General features: G+C 40.6%; 1 protein-coding gene across 1 annotated transcript; it reads left to right on the top strand.

Moving 5' to 3' along the window:
- Nucleotides 8,669-10,387, top strand: LOC107646560. The gene is made up of 4 exons (XM_016350741.1): nucleotides 8,669-8,686; nucleotides 8,972-9,868; nucleotides 9,981-10,178; nucleotides 10,262-10,387. Exons 1-4 carry the CDS (start codon nucleotides 8,669-8,671, stop codon nucleotides 10,385-10,387), a joined length of 1,239 nt encoding a protein of 412 aa, XP_016206227.1.

The raw sequence follows: 12,285 nt of genomic DNA, 5'->3' as shown, positions 1-12,285 counted from the left end.
GCATGAGTATGTAATGCAAAAGTGAGAATTTTGGGTAGCTAGGCATGAATTTAAAGTATATAGAATGTGTATATAGGTAAGAGCTTAGGTTAATCAAGGATTTAATTTATAGCTCACTTAGCCATATATATACCCTCACCTTTACCTTAGCCCCATTACAACCTTGAAAAGACCTCATGATGTTTGCATTGGTGCATTAAATGCTTGTTGATTGGTTAGGTGAAGAACAAGATTTAGAAAGCATGATTAGAGAAGAGTAGAGTGATTACCCTATACACTAGCGAGACTAGAGTGCATATACACCACCAATGAGGGTTCAATGCTTAATTCTATGTTCCCTGCTTTCATGAGCTATCTTCTTACAAGTTTACTTGTCTTTACTGTATAGTTTGAATTAGTGGAGTTTGAGTTATTTTTGTCTTGAAGAACTTATTTATTTTAACCAAGTAGACAAAATCATATAGTTGCATTCATATACATAGGTTGCATTGCATTGCATGAGTCTTACTTTTCCCTACTCATTTATTTTACTCTCCTTAAGCTAAGCATGAGAACATGCTAATATTTAAGTGTGGGGAGGTTGATAAATCGCTATTTTATGGTTTATCTTGTGTTTAATTGAGTGGTTTCATCAAGCCTTTAATTACTTATTCATACTAATTGCATGATTTTATAATTCCTTCCTAATACTGTTTTATGGTTGAAAACTTGCTTCCTAGAGATCTTTAATTAGTATATTTTAATTCTCCTTTATACCATTCGATGCCATGATCCGTGTGTTAAGTGTTTCAGGCTTCATAGGGCAGGAATGGCTTAGAAAATGGAGAGGAAGCTTGCAAAAATGGAAGGAACACAAGAAACTAAGGAGATGACCAACGAACATTGACGCGCACGCATGGCTCACGCGAGCGCGCGGAATCGAGAAAATCGCAGCGACGCGAGCGCGTACCTGACGCGTACGCGTGGATTGGAGTCTGCACGAATGACGCGAACGCGTGAATGACGCGCTCGCGTGACAAGGAAAATCGCTGAATGACGCGAATGCGTGGATGACGCGTACGCGTGACCTGCGCGATCTGCAGAATTAACAGAAAACGCTGGGGGCGATTTCGGGCCGCATTTTGACCCAGTTTTCGGTCCAGAAACACAGAATAAAGCCAAGGAACATGCAGAGACTCAACACGCAACTTGACACAACTTCACATACTCTCATTAGGATAGTTTTAGGTTTTTAGATCTGAATTTAGAGATGATTACTTCCCCTCTAGGTTCTCTTTACATTTATAGTTTATTGCTTTTGCTCTTGGATATTGAAGAAGTCATTACCTCTGTTGAAGATACTATTCTAGTTTGTTTCTTTACTTACTCTTTTATTTATTTATAACATATTCTTAATTCTTGCTTAGAGTAGTAATTGGATTATTTTCATGAATTGTTAGTGCAAAGGATTACTTTTATTTTTAATTATTTTTGAATCCCTATTTTATTTAATTTATCATGTCTTCTTCTATTATTTTTATGAGCGTTATATTCATGTCAATGGATTAGACTCCATACTTGACATGGGAGGGTTGATTAAAAAGAGACACTTGAGTTGGAAGGCTTAAGTGCTGTTTAACTGGAAACTGTTGGCTAGTTCTGTATTTACTAACGCTAGACCTTCCCAAGGGAGAGGACTAGGATTTGCGAATAAGAGTTAGCTCAATCACTTGACTTTCCTTTATTTAGTAAGAGTTAACTAAGTGAAAACAACAACCTTTTTAATACTACACTTAAGAGATCCCAACAAGGATAGAACTTTCAATTAATCATTCTCCCAGTCAAGGCTTTTTATTAGAATATTAATAATCATTCTTAGTTTTATTGCTTTAAATTATAATTATTTAATTGCTCATTATCCAAATTCAAACTCTCACGAACATTCCTGATTAATAAGTTAGCACCCTTTCCTGCAACTCGTTGGGAGACGACCTGGGACTCATACTCCCAGTCTTATTATTTCTAAATTTTGTGACAACTTTTCTAAATTGACAAGGCAGATCTTAGCTGGTTAAGAACTATACTCTCAACGCATTCTCTATATTGATTTCTTAATTAGCCAACTTCTGCCCTCACGCCAAGCTCCGTGTGAAATACAAGTCCTTCTACGCAATTTCGGCATGACTCAGCAGCCGGAGCGCTGACCTAGCAGTACCACCTCTATGTAGGCCGCCCGAACGACGTCGTTTTGCTTGTAGGGGGTGAATGAATCAGAACGGTGTCGTATTGTCATGTTGGGGTATTGAAAAGTTTCTTGGGGAAGGGTTGATCATTCGTTAGTCTTTCTTCTACTTCTCTTCAAACGTTTCTTCTCTTCTTTGTCCAGAGAATGCAGTCACAGTAGGGCACGTTCTCGTTAGCGATTTTCTGAGTTCATTGGCAGGAGAAGGAAGGACGCCAACCGTATGAAGTTGGTGAACCAGAGGGTACCATCATCGTGAGCATCAACAAGGTTAGCAATGCAGTGACGAGTTGAAATTAAATTTTTTTTTTTGGGTTTTCATTGAAGGCTCTTTACTTGAGTTGTTGATTGAGGTGATTTCATCTTCGTTTGGTGTTTTGTTGAGATTTCTATGTTGTTAGGTTTTTTGTGGTTACTATGTTTGCATGGGGTTTGGATTGATCTTTTTTTTTTATGTATCAAACAGGAAATCTTTTCTCTAATGATACAGTTGTTTAGTTATGGTCAAAAGTTAGTGCTGCATGTGTTTAATTTGTTTATTTATATATCTTGAAGATTGATGAAGTTCTGGACATTATGTTTCATCATGGAGAAACTTTCGAAAAGGGTGTTGATGGAAAGATGGGGTACTATCCTGATAATAGAAACTGCCTCGGTGATGTTAAGGTGGATAGGTTGGATGTATTTTATCTGATAAACTATTATAAGGAGCTAGGTTATGACAGAATGAAAGAATTTTGGTGGCTTGTACCTGGAAAGAGCATAGGAGAGGGTTTAAGAAAGTTAAACACTGATGCAGACTTAAGAGAGATGTGTCGGATGGGTTCACGAAACCAGGGTCTTGTTGATATCTTCATTGAACATGAGGTTTCATCACCTGAACTTCTGCAAGGAAGGAGGTTATGGCATACGTTGATGATCAAGTAAGGGACATTGGAGAGCAAGCAAAGGAAAATACCATAGCTGTCCCACACAATGGTGCCAACCCAAATGCCAGAAAGTCTCCTACTGTTAATGTTAGTCGACCTAGGTAGCAGGGGGTTAAAGCCTCAGTTAAGGTGCCCACTGAACAAAAACTAAAAAAGAAGACTAAGCACCCCGAAACCAACTCAAACCAAAGTGAACAGGAGGTATTGCCTGAGGTCTGCTACTGGGGTAGGTTGCACAAAAGAAAAGTGAGAAAGTATCCCAACTTCAGACATTGTGATGCAAATACCTTCTTCAAGACAAAGTATGATTTGTCATTGAATAGGAATTCAATTTCAAGGGCACTATCTAATGCTAGAAATCTTGTATATAGTGATGAAAAGGCAAGGGACTATGGAGAGACACTTTTGAAAACCAACCTGAGTTTGACTGTTCAGATTTGCACCATTCCGCAGCCAAACGGTGAGGGGATTCTTGAGAAGATGTATGTGTGTTTAAGTGGCTGCAAGAATGGATTCAGGGCTGGCTGTCGTCCGCTCATTGGACTTGATGGTGCTTTCCTGAAGACTGGATTTGGAAGCCAGATTCTTTCAGCTATTGCACAGGATGCTAACCATCACATATACGTCATTGCATGGGCAATTGTGGAAGTTGAAAACACCACGAACTGGAAATGGTTCCTTGAACTATTGCACGAAGACTTGGGAGATTACAAGACACATGGTTGGTATTTTATTTCTGATATGCAAAAGGTATGTGACTGTTTATGCCTTTGATTTCTATTCTTATTACATTGGATGCACTGTATTATGTAACCTGCTACTGATACGTGACAAGGACTTGTTTAGTTGCACGATAACATAAGTTAGGGACTATTATGGTGCTGAAAACACAATGTGAGGGGCTATTATGGGGAGGAAATTAAAACACAATGCGGGGGTTATTATGGGTCACAATACTAGTGTATTCTAATGCAACTCACATTGCAAGTGCCTCTGCAACTGCAACAGCGTCTGCTACTGTTACTGCTGCTACAACTGATCCTGCCCCTCTTGTGGAAGTGGATGTCCAACAGGCTGAGATTGATCTATCTCAGCCCTCATACTCTGAAGCAGAATATTTCCAAAAGGTATTGTACTATAATGTTTCATGTTACTTATTGTAGGACTGTTTATTGTTACTTATTGTACCATAATGTTTCATGTTACTTATTTTCTAGGACTATTTATTGTTACTTATTGTTTGTACTACAGGAGCATCCACTTAAGAGGAAGACACCAACAAGACCTGCAAAATTGCCACTTAGAAGAAGGTCACCTCCTCCAACAGGCTCTGCATCATTGAATCTAATGTAGGGAGCTAGTGATGCAACTGCAACATGGTTGGCCAACTTCCTCAAGCATGTGCCCACCCCAGGATTCAAACTGCCAAGAAAGAAGTGATTATGTCCATAGCTTTAGGTTGTCACTCTGAAAGTCTATGTTTTTTTGTGAAACAATTATGACAATCTTTTCTTTGTTTTTATTTTGCTCATGGTGATTCATAGACACCTCTGTAACTTTTTAATGCTAATTAGGTTGCTGGAAAATAGCTGAAACAATGCTCGGTATCTTTTTTATTGTTATTGTCATCACTGCATTATTGCAGAACCTTATATGAACTAATGTTATTATCAATCAGTTATGAATGATGCTTTATGTTAGCTTTCATTATTGTTGCTTATCTATGAGATAATTGGGTGTTCAATTACGTTTACAATAACAAAAGCATAGAAACAACCTACCAAAGAGCACAATCATTCAATGCATCAAAACCAATCTTATATTAATTACAATGTTTATAAAATGGATTACATTAACATCATGGTTCTGTGTGCAGTTCTGAGTCTAATCAAACATTCAACAGCAACACTAACACAAACACAAATAATACGAAAACCTCTAAACCAAGTACTTGGACCATCACTTTTATATTTTTTACATCTGCTTTCAGTTTACCCACATTCCAAGCAATGTTCATCTTCATCTCACCATGCTCATCTTCTTCATCAGATTTCACCAGCACCTCATCTTGTACAGAATCTGCCCAGACAAATAATCCACACCTATTCTTTCTACTAGTCTGCAAATATACATCAACCTTAGCAAACAACCACCTCAAATAACCAACGCTTGAAATTTTAGATAGTTAGTGGACTCATTATAATTTGGACACCGAAGAACGGCTTATTAGGATGCATCTCCGTCCCTGACCACCGAAGGACAGGCTTACACCCACAACCGCACCACTCTGGAACTGGTGAATGCCGGCTATGCACATTGTTTCTTTTCCTATTTCTGGTGGCAGAGGAGCGATTCGACCTTCCTGAAACGTGACTGTCACTCATGGTGGAAGAGAAGGAAGAAGAAGAATCAGAGCAAGAATAAGTAGAAACAGAAGCGCTATAGCAGGATAGCGAAGAGATTTATAAAGGAAGAAGGAAGAACTACGTTAGGGTTTATGATTGGTGCCAAGGACTAAATTGGGGAATTTTGAACGTATTCCACATCAGCTGGCCATTTTGGACGTCTTACGTGGAGGTGGCACCGCCAGGTCAGTGCTCCGACTGCTGAGTCATGCCGGAATTGGGTAAAAGGACATGTATTTTGCACGGAACTCAAACTTGAGGGTACATTTAGAACAATTGGAAACTAAGGGGCAACATTGGTGCACGGGCCCAATCTAGAAGACCATTTTGGGAATTTACTCAGAATATGTACATCACATAAATTTTAGTGTACAATACAAAAATCTTAATGTATAACACATAATTTTTTTGTGTATAGTACAGAAATTTTTGGAAGACTATATATCTAAAATATTGACTCACCTAACTAACAAAATATATTCGTAGCAAAAATTTATATGCTATATACAAAAATTTTTTTCATAAAACTTGTGCCAATTTAATTAAAGAATAAATGACCATTTCTACCCATGAGAGATGAAAACGCTGACATTCGTACCCATGATAGCCGGAAACTAGACTTGTACCCATGAGAGATGCTGTCTGTGTGACAAAAGTGACCCGCCTTGGATCTGAGCTTGGTTCGTTGCTTTCCGAACCTACGTGGCACATCCACCCCCCAAAGCCTATCTGACGTGGAATTGAATGTTGAATATCAAAAGGGATAGGAAAAAGAAACGTCAGTTCCCGCGAGAAGTAGTGGAGCCCTAACAGAGGTTCATCGTGACTGTTGGTTCATTCGAAGCTGGAGAAGACGAGCAGAGTACGCCGAATCGAGTAGCAAGGAGGGGCTTTTACCATTCCTTTGGTATTCGACACGAGGTGGTCAATTCCTTTGAAGAATTACACAGGTATGTCGTTTCCCACCAATGAATAATTTGATATGTCGTTGCAAGTGGTTAGGCAGACGTTACTGGCTAATGAAACCGTATGAGTTACTGTATTTCCTTCAGAATTGGTAGATAGTAGTTTTAGGGTTTGTGTTAGCATCAGTTACAGAGAATGTGTGTTTATTGGTTTGTTAAATTTTACTTACAGGGATGGCCACCATCCACATAACACTATCAATTCATCATAGAGGAAGGTTTGAGAGAGAGCCAGTTGGTAAGGTTAGCTACATTGGTGGAGAAGTGACGGAGATAGAGAGGATAAACGTTGATACCCTCAATGGTTTTTTCATCTCTGACTTGCTGAAGGACATTGGTTATACGTCCATTTCTGAGTTTTACTGGCTAGAACCTGGGAAGGAGCTTCATGATGGGTTGAGGCTGCTAAGGGCTGATATGGATGTAGTTAGGATGTATGAGGCAGCCATGAAGAATGGAAATAGAATTAATTTGTATACGGAGCATCCTGTGGATCAGCCTGTTGTAGTGGAGGTTAAGGAATTGACTCCATCAAAGGGGAGAAGAAAGGTCTGTGCTAAAAGGGTACCAACTCCAAAGAAGACTCCTAGAAGAAGATTAGCAGTAGTGGAAGATGATGACGATGCTGAGATAGTTGGTAGTGTCCAACTTGAAAAGCAGGCCCAAGAAAGTGCTGGCCCAGAGCCCATGTTACAGGCCCATTAAGAGAACAGCCCAGCTCCTGTAGCAACACAGGAACCAAATAACATTTTCCAACCTCCTCCAACACCTGTCCAGCCGGATGAACCACCATCAACTCATTCCCAACCTTCACAGCCACCTCTTGAGGTAGAGCAGCAACCATCTGAAACTCATGGGACAGACCCAGTCCCTCCCCATGATGCCAATGTATCTGAAGCTTCACAGCAACCTTGGCAGTCTGATGATACAGACCAATTCATTCCCTCTCAGGCCAATGTATCTGACCATATTGCACCAGAGCAGGTCACCCAGTACATCCCACATCCTTACAGAAATCTACTTTCACAAGAAATCCCTGAGTCAGCCCCACCTTCTGACTCCAACAGGACTCCCCAGAATAATGAAACCAATGCTTCAGATGAGGCTGAGGGTCAGAGAAAAAAGAACAGGAGAAGATCAACAAAGAGGCCCCCTCCTACAGGACAGACATTCATCCCTAATCCTGATCCAGACAAGCCTCCAACCTTCTATGTCCCAGTTGATCAGGAAGATTTTTCTGATGACAACGCTGGGTATCATTGCTATGAGTCAGAGGACTTGCGTAGCATACCTAGTGATGAAGATTCTGATGACACCACAGCCTTTCCTCAGAGCAATGCTGATGCCCCTGTTAGCCAGGTGAGGTTGGAAGGTGGAATGGAATTTGAGACTCTAAATCAGTTTAGGAAAGCAGTCCGGAAATTTAATATAAACATCGGAAGAAGCATTTTCTTTGCACGCTGTGACTCTACAAGGTCGAAGGCCATATGCTATGATGAAGATTTTCCTTGGCAGATATACTGTGCCAATAGAACATTTCCAGCCAGTTATCAGGTCAAGACCTTTGTCAACGAACACACTTGCAGTAGGGACAATCACTGCAAGTCAGCAGATGGTAAATGGGTGATTGATGAGCTAGAAGAAAGAATAAGACTTCAGCCAAACTTGAGTGTGAGAGAGGCTGACCAGTTCTTCAGAGTTGAGTATGATATACTTATCAATGAGAGAAAGATTTATAGATCTTTGAAGAAGGCGAAGGAGAGGATTGAGGGATCTGAGGCAGCACAGTATGCAATTCTTCGAGACTATGCTAATGAAATTCTAAAGACTAACCCTGGGTCTACAGTTAGGATTCACACAAATCCCATGCCTTATTCAAATCCCATTTTTCTTAGAATCTATGTATGTTTTGAGGCTTGCAAGAAGGGTTTTGTAGGTGGTTGTAGACCATTCATAGGGTTGGATGGCACATTTCTTAGAGGGTATTATGGGGGTCAGTTATTAACAGCTATAGGGCAGGATGCAAATAACCACATCTACCCCATTGCATATGCAATTGTTGAATCAGAAAACAAGGACAGCTGGAAGTGGTTTTTAGATATCCTTCAAGATGATGTGGGAGACTTTTAGGCGAACGGGTTTAACTTCATGCCGGACATGCAGAAGGTATGTATGTTTTAATTGTGCACATGTGTTTTAATTCTGCTATGTATATTTTTTTATGCTTCATTAGAGAACTAGGTTTAGATGCTTAGTGTGGAGGACTGATTAGTGTGGTTTAGGGTGTGGAACTATGTATATTTTTTTCTGAATGTTGTTTATGGTCATTGAAGACTGAAAATTGTTCAACTGTAGAAGGATTGTTACTGAAATATTGTTATTGTGTGAGAATTGTTGTTGCCATTATTAGGGTGATAGTTGAATTCTGGTCATGTTCATGGTTATCTGCAGGGGTTAATTCCTGCAGTCCAAGAAATGTATCCAAACGCCAACCACAGGTTCTGTGCCATGCATATATGGCAAAACTTTCGCAAGAAATGGGGTGACTTGCAGCTGAAGAAGTGTATGTGGTCATGTGCTAAGGCCTCTACGACACAAGATTTCAATGCTGCAATGGATAAGCTGAAGAAGATCAACATAGGGGCTTGGGAATACTTGGACAAGATTAGTCCAAAACAGTGGAGTAGAGCACACTTTAGCGAGTATCCTAAGATGGACAACTACACCAATAATAACTGCGAGGTGTTTAATGCCAAGGTTAAAAAGATGCGGGGGAAGCCTATCATAACCATGTTGGAAGAAGTGAGGTGCTACGTCATGCGAATCATGGCAAGAAACAAAAAGGCATTGATTGGGTACAGTGGGAGGTTAGCCCCAACCCAACAAAGCAGATTAGAAAGAGAGAAGAGAGAGAGCAACAAATGGAGACCCCTTCCAACCGGAGATGACGCGGGAAATGTGTATGAAGTCCAATGTCTACCCATGAAGGTCAGTGTGGACTTGGGCAAAGGTACATGTAGTTGTAGACTGTGGCAGTTGACTGGGCTACCTTGTAGACATGCATGTGCTGCTTTAGCTTACCAGAATAGAAGACCTGAAGAGTATGCACATAACTGGCTAACTATGGGTGCTTATAATGCTGCATATCAGACTTCAATGCGCCCAGTTCCAAGCCAAGAGTTCTTGGAGCATGTTGACACCCTACCAATTCTGCCCCCCAGGTACAGAAAGCCAATTGGAAGACCTTCAATGAAAAGAGACAAAAGAAATGATGCCCCTAAGGACAAGAGTGATCCTCATAGAACTAAGAGGAGGATTGGCACCATCGTATGCAAATACTGCCTGCAGGTGTGTGCAGTGTACTATAATTCGTTGTTTAAGTTCATGTGTCCCAATTTAAGTAGTTCCTGTACCACTTTAGGTTCATTTGCACCTATTAACTAGTTCCTGTTTTACGTAGGCTGGTCATAACAAGCGAAGCTGTAAGAAGAGAAAGGAAGCAATGGGTGAAGGGAGTGCTGCCCCACAAGTCCCTGCAAGTGATGAGGATGAAGACATGTTGGCTAAGATGTACTATGAGGAGACATTAGAGGCTGCCGAGGCTGAAGCAGCAGCAACTGAGGTGGGAAACGGTTCCACAGCAGCCCAGACTTCACAGGTTAGTTAGTTACTTGATTCAGTTTGTTAATTACATTTGTTTAACGATTCATGCTGGTAAACTGGTTGTTCTTTCGAATCCAGCCTCCACCCCCGATGCCACATCCAGCAGCAACACAACCCCATGATACAACAACAACTGGAGCAGCCAAGAAACAACATAAAAGGAGAAGTGTCAAGCGACCACCCCCCTCTGCACATACCCCATAAGCTTCTGCACCATCTCCGATGAATCCAACCACAACCCCTTCCACACACAACTCTCAAACAACCCCAGGAAATCCACTGCAGGGAGCTAGTGCAGGGACAACCACAAGGTTCGGGCAGTTCATTCCTACAATGGATGCTAGAGGCAGGGGTGAAGGAAGAGGTCGAGGCAGGAGAGGTGCATCAAGCGGAGCAAAAATTGGAATCTCCAGCGGGAGCAGTAACTCAACACCAATGTCATAGACTGTGTTGCTTATGTTTTGTTGCTATTCTGATGTAACTGCCATTACTGATGTACTAATTTTGGGGCAATGGTTGGTTTATTACACTATGTTGGAGTAGGCAGCATTCCTGTTTTGGTTGTTCTGCCTGTGACATGCTACTTTTGCTGTATTTAACTATGTTTTTTGGTTTATATCATGGTTAGTCCACTTTTTGAGTTAGCTTTCCTGGTTTTATACTTCATCCCCACAACCATCAGGTCTCTACGTCACATATTGAGCTTAACTCTGATTCCTTAAATAGAAAATATAATTGCATGTGCATATATATACAACTGAGTACCAATAAAAGTTCTCATATAGAAGTAACACAGCAGCAACAGAATCAAAGTGTCTATATCAAAAACAGGAGATACATTCATACTCTCATGATTTACAAAGACCCTAATTCCATAAAATTTTACATTTTCAGAAAGAAATACAGCAGAAACATCAAACAAAATGAAACAGCCAGCGCTAACCATAAAAGCAACAGTCTAATACCCCTAATTTCACCCCTAATTTCAACCCTAAGTTTGTCTATCCCTCTCGTCAGGGTTGCTGATGCTTCGTGATTTTCCCCAGGTTCAGTGATAACGAGCCCATCATCATGCCTTGGATAAGAACTCCCTGACTGTCTTCTGGCCAAACACCTTGCTATGCCCTCCCATCCTTCTTCGATTTCATCAACCCATACAAAGTATTTGCAGTCTCTTGTCTGCCAAAACAACACAAATGCACCGATTCGTCAACTCAAATGCAAACAAAACTTTCTCACCTGAACTCCAACAGCGTCTGCCCTTACTGCCCATAGAGGACATCTGATGAACCATCGATTAGGGTTCGTAACGGTGCCAGACTCCATCAACGCAACCTCTCTTCCACAGAAGCATCTGCCGTCCAGCTTCTTCACCTTCTTCTTCTTTGAACTTGACGAAGAACTGCCACTGCCATCACTTGGAGCAGGGGTAACTCTGCGGAAAGACATTGAGAGAGGTACGAACCAAGCTTCGATTGAGATTCAACGTCACACTCATTGACATTCAACAACCTTCGACTCTCTGGATCCTGGTTTGTATTGGGGAGGGGGGAAGCTACCTAGGGTTTTGATTTCGTGAGTTCAGCCTATCCCTTTTGATATTCAACGTTCGATTCCACGTCAGATAGGTTTTGGGGGGGGGTGGATGTGCCACGTAGGTTCGGAAAGCAACGAACCAAGCTCAGATCCAAGGCGGGTCACTTTTGTCACACGGACAGCATCTCTCATGGGTACAAGTCTAGTTTCCGGCTATCATGGGTACGAATGTCAGCGTTTTCATCTCTCATGGATAGAAATGGTCATTTATTCTTTAATTAAAAAACACTTATACATATATTATCACTGAAATCAAAATATAAAATAAAATATGATTCTACTTGTTTATGATGTATATAGCCACAAAATAGGATTAAATTTTCTAGCACTTATTGCTTATAAGATGATAAGAATATAATAAAAATTGATGCTAATTAAAATGGTCGTCATTACAAATTATCTACTCCTCCACCAATTACCTGATAAAATGTGCTTCAAATCCATCCACCAATTAGCAACTTTAATTACAAGACCTTCGTTTTTTTATCTTTTTATTTTATAATTAA

This window comes from Arachis ipaensis, chromosome B06 (assembly GCF_000816755.2).
Source record: "Arachis ipaensis cultivar K30076 chromosome B06, Araip1.1, whole genome shotgun sequence".
Taxonomy (NCBI): Eukaryota; Viridiplantae; Streptophyta; class Magnoliopsida; order Fabales; family Fabaceae; genus Arachis; species Arachis ipaensis.
This window is presented reverse-complemented; position numbering and strand designations above follow the sequence as displayed.